The sequence below is a fragment of the Larus michahellis genome, chromosome 2 (genome assembly GCF_964199755.1).
Source record: "Larus michahellis chromosome 2, bLarMic1.1, whole genome shotgun sequence".
In the NCBI taxonomy this organism is placed as follows: domain Eukaryota; kingdom Metazoa; phylum Chordata; class Aves; order Charadriiformes; family Laridae; genus Larus; species Larus michahellis.
The window spans coordinates 125,845,395-125,864,423 of NC_133897.1; the positions used below are offsets into that span (position 1 = coordinate 125,845,395).

The 19,029-nt window shown below is 37.2% G+C and overlaps 1 protein-coding gene across 2 annotated transcripts in view; it reads right to left on the reverse strand.

Annotated features, from left to right (window-relative positions):
• Positions 1 to 6,800: 6,800 nt before the first annotated feature.
• ALKAL1 (ALK and LTK ligand 1) overlaps positions 6,801 to 19,029 on the reverse strand; it is a 40,282-nt gene continuing 28,053 nt past the window's right edge. The window contains exons 3-6 of one of the 2 annotated variants that reach the window (XM_074573611.1): positions 18,492 to 18,545; positions 14,532 to 14,612; positions 12,128 to 12,204; positions 6,801 to 9,374 (exon numbers count right to left, since the gene is read on the reverse strand). In XM_074573611.1, coding sequence (XP_074429712.1) covers positions 12,140 to 12,204; positions 14,532 to 14,612; positions 18,492 to 18,545 — 200 coding nt within the window. In that variant the 3' untranslated portion in view covers positions 6,801 to 9,374; positions 12,128 to 12,139. The remainder of the gene's footprint in view (positions 9,375 to 12,127; positions 12,205 to 14,531; positions 14,613 to 18,491; positions 18,546 to 19,029) is intronic. The other variant, XM_074573613.1, reaches the window with a different exon arrangement.

The window sequence follows — 19,029 nt, forward strand, 5'->3', positions numbered from 1 at the left end:
ACTGAGACCTTTAATTCTGTCATTCTAACACACACTTTCCAACTCCCAGACATTTGTATTCCTTCCCTGCCCTCTCTCTCTCCACTTATGCAACATATCTACATACCTTGGAGTTGTACAGATAAGAAACAGATATGGAGCTATAAAGCAAAGATAAACACTGTGATGCAAAATATTACAAGGGCAGTGCCACTTTTGTTTCTCAGTAAAAAGCTTCTTAGCACACCTAACATGAACCTAGAACTCTTTCTAGAGTTTTCAGGACGTAATCCTTTATTCTGTATATATGGTCTATATTCCATATTTCCAGATGTGTAGCCTTAGTTTTGCCAATATTAAAGCGATATTAAAGCAGGCCTGTCTTATAAATCAGTCTGGTCACCAAATAATCCATATGATTACCACATTTTTGTGATTGCTTAACATGACTGTTACCAGCAATAACTTCATCCTTCGAGATCATAGGTCAGAAATTTTTAGTAGGCTTTAAAAGCATTGATTTCTGCGTAGCCCCCTTTCAACAGCTCTCCCAATAACGAGTTGTCATTGACAATTCCTTTAAAATCAGTCTGTTAGCTATTTGTAATCTGTCTAAGTGTGCCTTTGGATTCTACACAGACAAAATATATAATATATAGAACACAGAAGACAAAATATAAGCAAGATCATGGAAATGATAAAGTTTATTAAAATGAGAAAAAAGCACATACTGCCTTCTTCAAGAACAGCTGCTTGAATTCACCCAGTCTAGCACATAAAACTCAAATGGATAAATCTGTCTAGAATTTGGAGAAAAAAAACAGTGAGTCCTTACTTAATATTGTGCCCCTAATATAGTCACTGCCAATTAGGATCTCATTGACTTTGAGGCAATGAAGTGAATAGACGTGCTCCCCTCCCACTTCTAATCTACTGTTTTTCCAGACTGGCAGCATATTAAAACAAACCACACTTCTCTCCTTATTCACATACCCGAGTTTGCATTGGGAGATAAGGTAAAAAGGTAGAGAGCATATATTTTTTAGCAAAGGCTAGAGCCACAGAAATACAACGGAGCCCGATACCAGAATGAACTTTCCAAGACATGTGGTGGGATTGGAATATCTTGGTTAAAAACTGTGATCTTACTGATTTTGTTGCGCCTAGGCAAGTCTCATAATTTTCTCACCATTCTCCAGGTCTCTTCTTTCCTATGATTAGATGCCAGAAGGTAAAATAAATTAATCTAACTTTTATCAGTGAGGGAGAGTGCTAAATCTTGTAGAGAGTGTGTCAAGTCTCAAGGTCACCTCCAAGTCTTTTTCTTACTACTGCACTTTCTTTAGTTAACAAGTGACAGGAATTCTGTTTAGGAATAAAAGATTCAGCATACAAACAGCTTCTTCTAGAGGAAGTTTTGACTAGATCTCATCTTTCTTGAGATATTTTGCAAATATCATGTTGCAAGCTATTATTAGACTTTATGTTGATTTAAAAATAAAAATTCCACACCACAAAAGAAATTATAGTACATGTGCCTCCTCTGGCTCAAAGCTAGCAATCATCGTGATGGAGCAGACATAAGTTATGAGATTTCCATGGAGGAAAGAATACTGGACCAGTGAGAGAATGCTATAATCCAGCTGTAGCAATAATTCCAAGTAGCTTTCAGACAGTGAAGTCTTAATAAACTTAAACACTTGTGTAAGCCAGATTTATTGAAGCAGCTTCACATATCGTTGTTCTGGTTTAGGGTTTTCTATTCTGGGCACAGAACCAACTGGAAAGATGCCTTGGAATATGCACTCCCTAGTCCACCAGAAAGTCTACTGAAAACATCACATACCTTTTCCTCTTCTCTTCCTTGTCACCCCACCACATGTATTATCAAAGTTAAATAATCATGTAGTTCACTATTTTATGTTGGAAGAGTTAAAATTAAAACAAACCAAAAGGACTGTGCTTTATTCATCAAAGTAGGATGCATCTCACCAAGCTTACTCCTTACACAGCTCACATGTGGGCCTGCCTTGAATATCTGAAAAAGTTTTTACAGTCCTGTTTATTTCCTTTTTTAATTAGGATGTATGCTCTAAATTTTGTATCTGCATACTTCATGATACATTTTGTCACTCATTCATGACATCTTGCCTACTTTTTCATTTAATATAATTTGTCCTCTATTTCTCCCTACAGAGCTCTAGAATGGCTTCTATTTAGATTTTACATTTTAGTCATCTCCAGGAGCTTTTGTCGTGTCCATGATCACTTGTTCTATCAAGAATATAGGTTTCTGTATTCATCCCTGACTCATTATGAGAAGTTTTTTCATTGGCATCCACATTTCATTTCTGTTTATAAATTCAAAGGCATATCATTTAACTTTGGGAGTTTTAAGCATCGTTCCCTGCTTTCAAATATAAACCAGTCTGGAATTCATCTCTATTCTTGCCAATAATAATTTACACATATGAAAACAAAGCTTTCTTCTCTTTCAAAGCACATTAGTCTTCACCATACTGTGAGGTCTCCAGGATCAGTACTGGGACCGGTCTTGTTTAATATCTTCGTCAACAACATGGACAGTGGCATAGAGTGCACCCTCAGCAAGTTTGCTGGCAACACCAAGCTGTGTGGGGTGGCTGACACACTGGAGGGAAGGGATGCCAGCCAGAGGGACCTTGACAGCCTGGAGAGGTGGGCCCATGCCAACCTCATGAAGTTCAACAAGACCAAGTGCAAGGTCCTCCATCTGGGTCGGGGCAATCCCTAGCACTGATATAGGCTGGGCAGTGACTGGCTTGAGAGCAGCCCTGAAGAAAAGGACTTGGGGGTGCTGGTAGACGAGAGGCTCAACATGAGCTGTCAGTGTGCACTTGAAGCCCAGAAAGCCAATCGTATCCTGGGCTGCTTCAGGAGAAGAGTGGCCAGCAGGTCAAGGGAGGTGATTCTCCCCCTCGACTCCACTCTCGTGAGACCCCACCTGGAGTACTGCGTCCAATTCTGGAGCCCTTACTACAAGAGAGAGATGGACGTGCTGGAACATGTCCAGAGAAGGGCCACAAGGATGATCAGAGGGCTGGAGCACCTCTCCTATGAGGACAGACTGAGAGAGCTGGGGTTGTTCAGTCTGGAGAAAAGAAGACTCTGAGGAGACCTTATAGTGGCCTACCAGTATCTTACAGGGGCCTGCAAGAAAGCTGGTGAGGGACTTTTTAGGATGTTGGGTAATAGTAGGACTAGAGGGAATGGATTAAAACTAGAGATGGGTCGATTCAGACTGGCCATTAGGAAGAAGTTGTTCACCATGAGGGTGGTGAGACACTGGCACAGGTTGCCCAGAGAGGTGGTGGAAGCCCCACCCCTGGAAGTTTTTAAGGCCAGGCTGGATGGGGCTTTGAGCAGCCTGGTCTAGTGGGAGGTGTCCCTGCCCATGGCAGGGGGGTTGGAACTAGATGATCTTTAAGGTCCCTTCCAACCCTAACAATTCTATGAATCTATGATTCTATGATCTCCTGAGTGCAGGGAGATCGCAGCTCAGTTTTAGTCTAATAAACTAGAATGCATGCCTGAAATACACTGCTTTGTCTCATGCTAATAAGACTGAGTTCCTTGCTTCTTCTCCAAAAATCAGTATTGTGATGAAAAGACAGAGAGTGTGACTCCAGCAGTGCTTCTTGTTATTATTCAAAGTGGATGATAATTAAAATGGAAAAGAAAACTCTCTCAGATTGTTACTATTAGTGATGCCTTCAGGTCTTAATGAAAAATGACTAGAAAATCTTTCAATTCAAAGGCTTCTTTGAGCAAAGCAGTGACAATGGCTCTGCCACTCTCCATTGCATTTGCATTGACCCTGAAGAATTGTTATCCACCCCGGCCCACAGACATCAGACAGTGGAGAAAAAGGTAGTGCCCTCAGCAGTCTGTCACTCAGTTTGGTGTCATCCTTCAGCCATGAGCCTGTGTACGGATTAATTGCAAGAATTCAAGCAATGTCACAGCTCCACTTGTTTTGCTTGGTAAAATGCAATATGACTCCACAAACCTACAAAGTCTAGTCACACCAAGTACAGTTCAGCCCCATATAAACTTAAAAGCACATTCTTGTTATTCAGGTGGCAACTAAATATAAGCCTGTGATTTAAGCTCTGTGCCAGTCTGCTATGTACCCTGGGTCTGTGCATGATTGGGCACGTTCAAACATTTAATATTCAGAACGAGTGTTTTTATGCTTTCTGCCTGTTTTTCACCTGTAAATACACTGTGACCCTGCTGAATGTGCTGTGTCAGCTGCACAATTCATGTAAGAAAGAAAGGTGCAAGTTAATCACAGGGTATGAAGTTTAAGACCTTTCCCCCCCATCCCATCTTGCAGCTTCAATCTCTGATGTCAGTACCTTCATTTATTGCCTTTCTTAGTGGCATAGGAATGGGAAAGGCATCTTGAGACACAGAATTTAGTTAGAATATAGCTATTTAGCTATAAAAAAGGTATCTTACAATCTTTTCATTCATAAAAATTTTGAGTCTAATCATAAAAGTGTTCAAAACTGCCATTAGAAGGCTGTTTCAGAATCTGACAGTTAAATTAATTGGGGTCTGAACATCATCCTGAAGTTTGTCCATAGACAGCTCCTATAGAGAACATCACATACAGTCTTTTCTGACAGTGAATTATGCCAAGGAGTTAGTGATTTACACTATATGGGAACTGCAATAAACATCTTGAGATCATGTGTCATATGAAGACAACTACAAGATATGTTTTCAAAAATGAAAGCCTATTCTTCTATACATACTTCTTTCTCCTTAGATATCTTCACCTACTTAGTCCAGAAAAACAGTTAATATAAATTGCTCGGACCTGGAGGTTCAGCTGTACTATGCTATCCATAAATTAAATAAGCCCTGAAGGACTGTAGAATTAAAGTACATGGAATTATTTCATTATGCAGTCAAAACCTGCATATTTCAAAACACCAATGCTAAAATAAAATTCTACTGGCAATAGAAGAAAAGGTGTTCAGAGGATGAGGAACTTCTGTGTGGCTGAAAGATAGACTACTATATAGAACCATAGATGAGAAAGAAAAATAAGATAACATTTAAAATAAGATAACATTTAAAAATAAGATAACATTTTCAATGTTATCAAATGACTAGTATGCACACAAGTAAAGATTAATAAGGAGCACAGTCCAAAGCACTCCAGAGAAAATACATCCATTTTAGTACAATGGACTCCATTTTTATCCCTATTACACTGAACAGAAAGAGGCAGTTTGATTCCGTTTTTACTAAAAAGACACATAAACCCCCAAACTTCCAAAAGATTAGATGTAATTGATACAAGTTAAGAAGTTTCCTTTCTGAATAGATTAGTTCATGATGTTCATGATATATTTTCTTATAACTTCCCATGAAGTATCCATTAGTCTTGGTGAAAACTTCAGTAAGAAAATTGTGATTTCCTCTAGCTATCTAGTGTATTTGGCTCCAACCTCTCATCCCCAGAACCTGGTAAAAGAATACTTGGGACTTACTTGCATACTTGCAAGTTCAAGCATTTTGTATTTCATAGGACAGGATATAGAAAGCAAGACACTGTCCATCACGGAAAAGAACTTGAACCTCTTAATCCAGACTGGTTTTACCTGGAAAGAGATCTTTGAATGGGTCACATCTTTCTATGCCAGTCTGGCACATTTAAAAATAAATAGAGTACTTAATATATTCTCAAAATAATTCCTCTTAAAAACCTGCAGAATTCATGTTGAAACATCCCTGGCCACATTTGAAAAAATGAGTAAGCTCAGATATCACTGCACAACAGTGTACGCTTAATTCCAAATGCTCAAAGTGCTCCCATGACAGCACTACATGAGTTTACTGTGTCTAGTGAAAGATAAGGACATCATTAAAGACAAAGCAATAATGGTTCCTGGTTGGAAAACAATACCTAACAAAACCTTAGAATGAACTTACAAAGTAAGAGACAATAATTACATCAGTGCATTGATTAAAAAGACAAAAGGTAGAAGTTATAGATTGTAAAGATGAACAGAATAAGATATAAGGTACACATATTTGAGCCAGTAGGTTGCTTGGTAAATGTTTATATATGTAGCAGATGGGAGGAATGATGAAGACACTTTTATTTGAAAATATTCCTAAGTATACATTACCCTCTAGACTGAGTCAGCTTATATAACCTTATTTGCTCAGTGGGAATTTTACTTTGAAGAGAAGAGAAATTCTCTCCCTGTGAAAGCTCCTCTATGCACTTCTGAGTATCCTCTCAGTATTTGGAAACAAGGTATTCAGCTGTACTTAGCAGAGCTGTTTCGGAAAAGCAGCCAGCTATCAGATTTAAAAAAAAAATAAATCCCTGAAATAAGCTGTCTCTTTTTTTAATTACAGTGTTATAAAACAGATATTGTTAATTTTGCTGCTAAAGCACAGTTTATATGGAAACAATAAAATATAGGATGGGGATAGCTTTTGTTTTACTGTGACTGGAAACATTCTTGACTGTGAAGTACGGTTGATGGACGCAGGTAGAGAGATAGCCGTGTCTATAATGTGTGAAATCATTTTAACTCAGAAAAAAACACAGCTTACTTAAAAGTGTATCATTTCCTCTCAGCTTCTGTGGCACTTCGTTTCTTACTGTGTTTCCAAGTAACTACCCTCTAGAGACTTGATTCCTCAAATGTAGGCCCATTAACAAATTTTAGAACAGATGAAATACGTGGTATGTTTCAGGTTAAATAGTAAAGTGACTATGCTATGCTACTTTGTGATTTTTATGTTACTAATTTTAGTAGCTTTGCGTCTAAAATCTATGATGAAGAACAGTGATAGAAGAACATATAGAAGAAGGGTAAAGAAAACCTGGTTTTAATTCCAGCCATGCAGAGCACACTGAGCTTCAAAAAGTCTCTGGGGTAAAATAGAAAGAAGAAATCCATGCCACAGCTGTCTCAAGAGTAATTTGCCTCCAGAAAACAAACAAACAAACACAAAACCCAAACCAAAAAAAAACAACCAAGCCATAGGACTTCTGGGAAATTAGAACAACTGGGTTTTTTTAGCCTCTTACTCATCTCACACATTTTTTCATTTTTTCTTCACCAACATTTTAAATTGCCATACTAATCTGTGCTTAGGATCTTCATACCATCGGTGAATCCTCGCAAAGACAGGGAACTGACCACTCATCTATTCAATAGGAAGAGGATGCCTTTATTCTTACAAAGTACAGTGAAGCTCTTGATTTAGCACATTAGATTTGAGCCCAAAAATTACATTAAATAACTCAAATTAGTTTTTTTCATTGGAATTCACATTTCACAAAAAGTCATTGTCAGAAAGAACTTTTTTTTTTTTTGCTTCTCCTTTCATTGCTTTCAGTCCTTTGAGGAGAGAAAAGAGGGACTTCTAAAAAAGAAAATGAGAAGAAAACAAATCAGAGTGGAAACACAAAAGCAGCACTAAAGACAGAAGCTTTCCTCAGAGCCTCTGATCTCTATTCTGGGCCTCATCCTTTCTCCTCTGGCTGCAGTGCTTCTGTTTTGGTCAATAATCCTCCTAGGAAATACGTTGCTCACAGAGAAACAAGTTTATCCATCTCACCACTCGGCCACTAGGATTGCCCGTGTATCTTCAATATGAATACTGCCTCCAACACAGATTAGAATGAGGCTTGAAAACTGCTTTTATCAAAAGAACATGGTGGCAAAGTTTGAGAAACAACTGTGTTAAGCATAAATACAAATGGCACAGGACAACCTTCTAGCCTGGACTACAGAGGGAGTAACTACTTCAACAGCTGTGATTAAGGAGCTGCTCAGAAACAGCTGCTGTAGTACACTGTTGCCCAGACAGAACATGATAGTACCTGCAGGAGCTATGAGCTGGAGAGACTGGTGCATCACAAGACACTGCACAACTTCGGTGCTGAAACACACCAAACAACACAGAAAGAAGAAAAAGAACCCCTTTGGATAGTGAGGCAGCTGTTTGTTATTTGACAAGGAATCCCAGGGTAGAGCTTCCCTCCTGTTCTGAGGAGGGAAAAGCGACGGCCGCAGAAGTTAAGGGGCTCATGAAGCCCACACTGAGAGAAATGACAAGAGACAACATCTAATCTGAAGGGTTAGTTTGAACACTCAGTTAATCGCAAGAATTGTGATTTAGGCACAGTAATCAATGTGCGTTGTCAATTACTCTAGGCCTGACCATAAAAGCCTCACTTCATGCTAGGTTCTTTGTAAACAATCGTATAAACTTGCAATAACAGAGTTGAGACAAACGGGTAGCAAATGCTGTCATCACAATTTGATTTTAAAGAAGAAAGATGCAGCAATTGTGCTTTGAATTCTTCTCAGATAGTTAAGCTTGATGTGTAATCAGCCAAATTCATTCATTATCCCCTTGGTTTTACAATACTTTAAAGTATTTTCTCTTTTATTGGGTTATTTCATTACCCTCACTTCTTCCCCACAGACGGTTTCTGTTGTTATGCAGTAGGTGCATGATGCATTTTTGTTTGCACCTCATTCAATTGAAGAATAAATATCAGAATAAAATTTACCACTTGAAAATGAAATGCTGTAAAAAAATAAACCCAAAAGTTTGAAGTTCTCAGTGGAAAATTATTTCAAGTTCACCAGTTAAATTAAATTTATATATTAAATAAGTAACCTCTTAATAAATTTAAACAACCCCTCCTGGAAAATAGTTTATTTTTATGTTCTTTATTCCACCAAAACTGCATTGCAGTCTTCCAGTCTTTATATTTACATTATTTGCAACTCTTTCCATAAGTGCCAGTACAAATGTAACTGATGAAAATCCAGAATAGTCATACAAATGTTCCTGAAAGCAAGGTGCATTTCTGAGCAATTTTTTTCTGATGCGCAATAATATATATTAACAAAGCTTCATAATATAAAATATCTTCCATGGCAAGTAAAACTTTCCCACTTACAGCTTATTCAGATTTCAGTTACATAGACTTCTGCATTTCAAGTTAGTGCAAATAATGAAAGTAAGAGCCTGAGCAGAATGATGTAAATACAATGGAACAAGAGAAACAGCAAAATTTTACCAACTCCCTGCATATGGTTATAACATTTAATCAGATATCATTAGTATTCTTATATACAATGTATTTAAATAATTGGCTTGTCTGAACTATAGGCAACAAATTTACAAATTAAAATAAAATAACGTTTCACACAAATATGGAATGTCCAACAAATATATGAAAATAAAATGCATCTAGTAACAAAACGTTGTAAATCAAAAAAGGTAAAAGATGTCTTCTCTGTCTTGGAAGATTTCAAGGCACTTTCTTGGCAAATCAGAATTCTTTCCTTAGTAGAAATCTGCAAGAGAGAAGGACATGCCGTTTTATAACCAGTTTCAAAACACAGAAGCAGACCGCTTAGTATAATTCTGTTTGTAAATCACAGTTTCCTCTGGATTGCATAAATCTTAAGATTAACTCCAGAATGCCAGTGCATCTTGCCCTCCTGTGAACACTCTAATACGCAACGCAAATCCTCCGCATTGATGCTAAGAACTTTAACACATAGCAGTCCATGCTGCTGCACCTTACAAGGAAGCTCCCCATGCAGAGAGTCATGTGCCTTTCTAGATTCTGGGTTTCATCCAATGTTTTACTTTCATTTGCAAGGACCTGAATTAGAAAAACAAAACAAAAAAAACCCACCAAACAACCCCAAAACGCTAAAAGCCGTAACGGCGAGTAACCGCCAGGAATGGGCTGAGCCCCAGCCCCGCTGTGCCCCTCTCCATGGTGCTGAAAAGCGCCGCCGCCACCGCCCCCCCCCGGCAGCTCCCCTGGGAAGACTGGCTTTTCCCAGGCAAAACTTCTTTTCTGACAGGAAAAGACCGCGTCTCCTTTTTGCATCCGGGCACTTACAGGAGAGGGAGGAAAATGTTCGCATAATAACAATGCAGTTCTTTTTTTTATGAGGAAAATGCAGCCTATTTTAGTACATGCAGGAGAAATGCTTAAAAATAGCATTTTCGTCAGTTCTTCGAGTGGGAGAGCCTCTTTCTTCAAGGCAACCAAGAATCTCCAAGACTTTCTCAAATGTTAAAGCAAAAGCAAATTCCTTTGCAGTAAAGAGGAACTATGACTCTGTCCTCCCTAAGTTAGTGTGAGGGTGGTGAGGCAAATAGATCCTCTGTGCCAAAAGATGGACTAGAAGCAACCACAGAATCATGCTAGAAATGCAGTGTTATTGAAGGATGAAAATATATAACTCCTATGCTGCCCAGTCTATTTGGAGGGAAAAGAGAGTGATTTCTCCCGCCCTTCATCCTTCTCATGAAAATGTTTTCATCCCAAGAAGATACTGGATACGAGCAAACATGAAGACCTGAGCCTGTCTTATCTCTAGTGGAAACTAGCCACTTTTTCCTGCAATGTTTTCTCTAACAAAGTAAAGAGAAAGACAGCTTAGATACAACTTTAAGTGAACACAGTGCACAGGAGCTGCTAACATTGCTTACCATTTAAATCCTACCATCCCCACTTTTCTTCTCTTTGAGTGTATTTTTGGCAGGCAAATCAGAACACCTGGATTTACAAATCATAGGAACTTTTAATCCTTTTGTATTTTAAAGATGGAAATAGGAGGAGATAGATGCTTCTGTACTGTGGATATGGAGGCAGATCTTTGACTCATCCCTTTCAAAGAAAAGGAAAAAAAAAATTGGAAAACCCAGAAATCTTTCTGGAACCCCTGAGCCATGAACCAAGAGCGTAAAGGGTTACAGATGAGGAAAAAACACAGACTAAATAGGTGAAAATGCAGAAAATGAGACAGTGCTGGGATGTTTTAGAAAGCTGATACTTGAAAGAGAACACTAACAAACAAACCAGAACACCTCAAAAAAAATTATTAAAACAGGGCATTCAGAAAAGGACTCCTGTCGTTAGTCATGAAAAGGAGATCCAGACAAAGCAATGAGACTCCTACTCAGTCTCTGGTTCAGTGTCCCTGATATATTCAAAACCATCTGCGAGACCTGGAAGGCAAGAGGCTAAACAGACTGAAAATAGTTAAGAAAGGAAAAGAGAAAGAAATGTTGTTTCTTCTCAGCACTGAAACATTCCATATTCTTCAAAGCATTTTCTCACAGCCACCAAAATGAATCCCACCTCCACTTGGAAATCAAATCAGCTAACACTGACTCATATCCTACTCTTCCTTTCTTATTCTTGATTAGTATGAATTGAAGTCTTGATGCAGGAAGAAGTGACATACACAACTCCCTCAAACTCTAAGCTTGCAGCATTTCTCAGGAGGAAGTGGTGAAAGGAAATCATCTTTGAAGAAATTTAAATAAAGTAAATTCACTGATGTTACACATTTTATTGGTCAATAACTAGTGGAGTTTTTCAAATTACTGTTGGAACTTGTAACCATCTTATTATATTGAATCAACTGGAGAAAACAGCTCACTTGAAGAATCAGTGACAATGCTGTTTAATTAACACATTTAACATCCTGTTCATAAACAAGGACTGATTCCTTCCACAGCCTGTTACTTGTGCTTTGTCACATCTTTATGTTCAGTTTACTTCCATCACCATGAAGTGGTATTAAGCTTGGAGAAATTCTCAGGAGACAATTTTGTAATGAGAATTGGTCCCAAAGATGAATAAAGCGACAGGTTATCTATGAAGATTGCATTGGCAGACCTGAGACTGAGACATTCTGCTTCTTCCATGGATTAACAACACAGCTTTCCTACTGAAAAGCCTGAAATAAATGTGTTGATGAAGACCTCATGCATTTTTGTCTTTCGACAACTAGGGTCCTTTTCAAAATTTTGAAAATTTTGACCCAGACCATAATTATGGACTATGGTGCCACAAGTGACTGGTAGGAAATTACAGTGGATACTTTATCAGAGGTATCTGTGCTTCTACGTATTTCCATGAGGAGCCACTTGGTCCTTACAGCAATGCCAGAGCTGCATGTTGATGTACTCTGTTAATACCACATTTCTGTATGCATGCCTGCTAACAAGGTACAAGTGTGAAGTAAATCGCTAGACCATTCAACAAATAAGAAAATGAGTGGGAAAAAATGATACTTACATAGCAAACATCCTAGGACTGTGTACACAAAGGGCTCATTGCTAATCTTGTTAGCAACCTTGCACACCTTTTATAATCTATAAAACAAAATTACCCACAGCAATAATGAATCTCAGTTGCCAGATACCCTCAAAAAACTGCATAAAATTAAATATAGAATTTGTACTAGAATTTCAGACACTCTACACAGTGAAATCATTCTCTGATGGAAATCCATGAAACTACGTGTGCAAGATGCAAAATTAGATTGTACCTTATCCTAGACAGGGGTCTAGTGGAAATGTGATGGTAGCAATTCATTTTCTACCGGATAGTTTCCTCCTAAGATGTAGAAGACCAGGTTCAACTCCCAACTTTACCTGAAGGAACTCATGAACTAGGAGGCTACTCTAACCAGCAGACTACGAGGTAGTTTGAGTTCAGGCTCATTCAAACTTTTTTAGTGTTCCACTTAGTATTAAAATTGATAGGAAACCATATTTTCCATGTTCAAGTAAATCTCCTAATCATCTAGATTAGGAGATACTAGCTTCCTACTTCCTATCTCTCTCTCTGGTGTCCTTGGTTCAAGTGGGCCCTGAGCCACCGCCACCCTTTCTAATGGAAAGATCTGTTTGGTAATAAGGAATACTTAGGTGCACCTTTCTTCTCTTGCTTGATAAATATTTTAATACAAATCAACAGAAAATGTGCCAAACAGCAAGAGACTGAATGCTAACCTTGGTTCAGTGCTTCACAGAATGTTTGTACAGAATATAACTGTGTCAGTCGGAGAAGAAGTAACTCATCCTAAGACTTCTTGTAGTGTGTAAGGTGTCCCTGAAAGAAAATATTAAACCCCTCTAAAGAAGTAGGAAAAGATCCTGGCTTGATAGCTAGCCTAAGCCCTGAGTGCTGGACAAGGTGAAGACCGTTCTGAGGATTTAACTCTCCTTTTCAGATCAACAGAGCATTTCAGGTTGAATGAAACTCAGTCTGCTTTGAGTTTGGCTGACAAAAACAAGAAAAAAATAAAATCCCTCCTTGGGTTTTTTCATTTATTTTATTTTTTGTCTTGACAGTTGAACTTAAAAATCAGTTCTTCACACAGTCCTAACCATAAACTTGTTTTTAACTTTAGAGAAAAGCTATTTAATTAGAAGAGAAATATTATGACTGTGTTTCTTCATAAATAAAGTAAGCACTTAAGCAAGACAGGGGAGTCCAAATAACACCCATATACTGTGGATCCATGTATTCAAGGTATGCAATATGCAACATGCATTGTATTTTTGTTGCACAGCATGTAATAGATATCTATCTTGCCTACTCATATGTCTACTCACAAAGCTATACGTATATCTTTTGAGTATCAGCCATGGATTTCTACATTCCAACTTCTGAACAGTGGAAGGGTGGATGGAGACGAGAGCTGCTCCATCCCCTTTCAAAAGTCAGATCCTCTAAGGTGCTGAGCTTTGGTGAAAAAGCATCTCAGCTGCTCACAAAAAGTGCTTACCATCTTCCTAAGTGATGTAGACGTGTCTTTTTTTTTTTTATGTTAAATCCTGAAAAATCTCCAAAACACCCTGGTCCATAGTGTGTGCTTACACATCACTAATAGATTCACCTTTTCTAATTAAATGGTATTGCTTATCTTCCACTCACTTTATTTGAATATTCCATTGTACTGGAGAATGATGAAGTAACTTCTTTTTAAGGGAATTCCATTTTGTTTGGGTTTTTTGTTTGCTTGCTTTTGTTTGTTTTTTTTTTGTTTGCTTGCTTTTGTTTGTTTTATCCATTTAACGAATTCTTAAGACAGTTTTGTTTTTCAATCTCTCTGACAAAATTATATTCAAGCTGTGTTAAAGCAAAACTTCTGTGCATCTCATACACAGATGTTTGATAAGAACTGCACGTATCAATAACAGAAATGATGAAACAATTTACTTTTTTTGATCTTTAACAATGAGTATATATTAGAAAATTATCATTGCAAACTGAAATACACTCAAAACCGAGATGCAACCATACTGTTGAGGGTTAAGAGAAGGCAGGGAATTGTTCTGATTTTATCTTATTGCACAAGTTACTGAGTAGAGCTAAAGGGAGCAGGAAGAAGAATATGGCTTCATATCTGCCCTCTGTATAGGCATGCCTGACTTGTTTTTCAGAGTGTACTTTTCATTTAATTTATATTAGTCTCACTTTGAAAGAACTCCATTATACGCAGCTGGTTGCAAGTGCATGAATAGAAAATCTTTCTATATTAGAAGACCTTGGGTATATTCTGTACTATAGTGCTAAAGTAAAGAGCAACGGTTACACAAGGACCAGCACAACAAACACGTAGTAGGAAAAGCAGGTTTCTTTTAAACAGGTATCTCAGCTAGCATTTTAAAGTACATTAATTGCTACTTACAAGCTGGCGTTGAGCAGTCCCTTGTGTTGTGATACAGTCGATGAAAGTGCTTGCTACACTCTGACGAAAATGTGACTGGCCCTGTTGGAGAGTACGCAGGAGTTAACCACAAGCTTTCAATGTCACTGCTTTGCAGCTTCAATGAATGGCATCAACACATAGAATTAATTTCCATGTGTTTTGACAAAGTTGCATTTAGTCTTCTGCTACACCTTAAACAATTATGATGCAACACAAGTTTAACAATGCTACTGAAATAAAAGAAAAAATACTATCGCTACACTGTTACGCTCATGATCTGAATAACAGAAAAATGGCACTTGGAAATGATGGATTGTCTTAGCCTTGAAATTCCAGTAATTCAAATTTAACAGTCAAATTTCTTATATGCTGAAAAATAGAATGGTGTAGCTACAACAGAATTTCATTTGCTTGATAGTCAGAATTCTAATCTAGAAGGAATAATGTAGATAGAATGCAGATATTATTTCTAAAGATAAAGAAAAGCAACATTTTAAGCAAATATGAGTTTCTAAGCCCTGGAAAGATGAAGTAGATTCATATACTAATGCTTCTAATTTGCACATAGATGGTTTATGAAGTTCTTAATATACAATGTGGGTGTCGAGGAAAAAAAATGACAGCTGAATAACATCTAGGAACTGATCTCCCATTAAAGTACTCCTAGCAAGAAAGCGTGCAGATATGCAGAGGGCAGCACATGTTGCAACATCTGAGTGAGGCAAATCCCTGTGTGCCCAGGTTGTAGCATCCTGTGTCTCCGTTCTTCCAGCCTGTGCTCTGGATATCAGTGACATCTACCTGCATTAATATTTGATAAGAATATATAGCTACTGGTCTCCAAAACATGGCTCAAAGTTAACAAGTTGTCAAAAAGTCCTGACATAATTGCTGATGGCGCAGGGAAGGTAATTACTGATGGCATCCGAGTTGAAAAGCAGAGCACAGATGTAGAATTTGCATCGTGTAACCTGCTTAGCAATACTACCACTGACAGATGGGGAAGAGTTTCCTGTGATTTGGACAGGAAACACTGACACACATTGACACTAACTGAGCAAGACTAAATTTAACTTGCATCCTCTAAATTCAGCACAAATAGGAACCCTGAATAAGAATAGCTTCTTTCAAGCAATGCTACCAAAGGATCTATATGAAGCACACTGTGTTGACTAACTTCCCTGTCAGAGGAAGACAGCAAGAATTTCCGGGCAAATATTATTTATTTCACCACTTGACAGGTGGTTTATCAGCTTGGTAAAACATACCATGCCATTTCCCTCTGGATAGTTGAGCCAAACTACCACAAGCTTGAGATGACTCCTCTTTCTGGCAGTGAACACAATTGAACATTAGATATATTTTAAAGTAATATGTGGGTTTCATGAGATTTTTTCAGCCACAAATAAGCTTTTCAACAAACTGACAAATCAGCCTTTGCAACTTTGAACTGGAAGATTGTTGCCATTTTTTATCTGAGTGAATAATTAGGCTCAAGAGAAAGTATGTAATGTGAAATTATCCATGATACATGGAGATAACATCAGCTTTTGTCACTAAATAAATTTCATGTTCCTTCAGATAATATATGGTTTTCTAGCTCTCTTCCCCGCCATCAAAAATAGGCTGTTATTTTATTTGTGCCTTACAGAGCCCTCCATCAGCTGGCTTTTCAAGCTGAATTGATAGATAGCTTTATGACTCACAAGATTATTTATGATTTTTCCTATTGTCGAGGACTGTTACATATGATTCTTATTTGGCTTTAAAATGTGTCTACTATTCTTGGCATACTAGAAGTGTACAATAGTTTTCTTAACCCTGAAACTGTAAAGATAATGGACTGTAAAGATAATGTTGTTTTCCCCTTCTCTTCTCTTTTTCACAACTTCATTAGTTTAGGATGTTCTAACTCTTGAACTAGTAAAGATTTACGTGAACTGAACAGTTCACTTAACTAAGGTTGATAGAAAAAGTTATGATTTGAACAGAATCAAGAAAAACAACGTTAGGCTGCATTTTAAGAAAACGCCTGTGGATGACAGGACCTAATAAAGCTGTGGAAAGGAAAAAAACAGGCAGAAAAACCTCTCACTGAAGATCTTAAGAACATAATTTAAAAAGAAAAAAGATGTAGGCAGAAATTCTGAGCCAACAAAGAAATAAACGTCAATAATTTTGCAATGAACTTGGTTTCCTTATTCGTTCCAGCTAATGTTAGTCAAATAATTTCAGCAACTTTGATGGCAACTACTCATGCAGAAAAATAGTATTAATTTGATGAACGGCTCCAGAAACAGGCCTTCAAGTATTTTTTGCTCTTTTTCTTTTCTATGTTTTAGTATTCTAAAAATACCTTCTGTAAAGCTCATGGTTGTTTTTGAGTAATGAAACTTGTTCTGTATTCATTATTTAGCTTCCCCAGATTCTTATGTTGAGCTTTTTATGGTAACTGAGCGGTTTCCAAACTTAAAAATGAAAAAGAAATTTATTAAGTATTAATACAAGCAAATCTTTCTTGTCTGTCCTCCCCAGGAGAGGAATTTTCAGAATTCCTGTGTTACATAGGATAGCATAGTTGGAATCTGCAAATTCTTTTCACTTCTTTCTCCTATGGACTGAAACTGGTAAGGTTCATGATTCCTCTTGTTTACTGTAAGAATGAAGGGCCAGCCAGGTGTGGCACGTTTCCTGCAGATGCTGTTAGGCTGCAGTTAGCACTTGGCAGAAAGATCCTTAAATTTGGGCTTATCCTAAAGGTTTGAGGACACTTCACCCATGCAAAAGGGACAATGACTTCTTTCCTTTCTTGCCAAGGACTGTCTGAAATTTCCAGCAAAGAAGAAATGCGTAATTACTTCCACTTCTCTTTTTCACGCTCCAACTACTAACTATTTATCTAGTTTTCAGTTTCACTAATCCCAATAATGTTGAAAATCACCAACAGGTTTTCACTGTCATGCTCTGAGATCTTCACTTTTCTGAATCACAGAATGTTTGGAACTGCAAAGTAAAGAATCAGCACAAGCATCTTGCTGTTGACAACTCTTTTTGCTTATATGCAGAGGGTACAATATTCTTCCAGTTGTTACAAAAGACTACCAAAGGTAAGTGCATTATACAAATCCATCTCAGTTTTCAATTGCAAATACTTGACCGTAAACATATTGAACTTTCATATTTGAAATAGCAAATGATTTTTCTGATTCATTTACACTGTTTAATCCTTCCCTGTTCTATTTGTTTGCCTTCTTAAAAGAAGCATTCAGACATATACATCATGAGAGAGAAGACAAAATGGGTTTTCCTAATATAGTGAAAACTTACATGGACACATAGGTCTCCTTCTGAAAGATATATGCAGTCCAATGAAAAGTTTTAAAATTAGTGAACTTGAAAATAAATACGGTAGGACTGACAAAAATTACAGAAAATGTGTATATAAATATAGATTTAAAATTAAAAATGTACTGAGTTCTCTCATTAAAATATTACTTGCCAGAGATAGCAGATAGGTGCTCCCACATATTACATTTTTAACACCATACTGCAAATTGTTTGCACGTAGATATACAATGCAATATCCATAGCATACAGACACGTATACATTCAGTATCTACAACTATTAAACTTGTACTGTAGCCACAAATCAACAAGCAGGATGCTTGTTGTAGGACGCTAAAAATGAAACAACAGGTTTTAATTAATGAATGTTTTAACTTACTATGTTTTGAAAGTTATTTTAGGCTAGATTATTCAAACAAAGACTCAAACGTAAATATAATTAAAGTTCTGTAAAATCTTCCATCCTAAACAATGCAAATCTAGCTTTGCAAATGTTAAACTTGGTGCAGAACCTCAAAAAAGCTAATGGTGTAACTCTTGTGGCTACTGAGAACATGCATATGTAGGTAAATTAACAGCAAGCAGCCGCCTTACCTGTAAAATGTTTTATGAATTTGTCTTTTAGACTGGAATCTCTTGGAAAAATTTCTGAGGAGAGAAGAAAAACAAATGTATGTAATATAGGAATTACAATAAAAGTTATGAAAGCATAATATGTTAAGATGTCTGCCGTAAAGAGACCAAACAGCTTCCCAAATTAACTATGAAATCAATTTTCATAGTTTGTGTGTGTGTGTGTATAAACGAGATTGTAAAATGTTTCCATTAATTCACATGTGAATACCAACATCCTACAACAAACTCTATCAGATTTTCTGACAATATTTCTGTACATCTTAGGTCTGATTTGAGCCATAATTTTGTAAGTATTTCTATAAATAAGTTATGATGTTATGACAAGTATTTGAGTACCTGAACAAATCATATAAAATACCTAGATAAATGCAAACTAAATACTATTCTTCGGGTTTTCAAATAACAGGTACCTGAAGAGAAGTCTCCTACAGATCATGTAAGATAAATAAGGGCCACGCATATTTTCATTGCACTATTAGTCAAAAAATAGTACCCC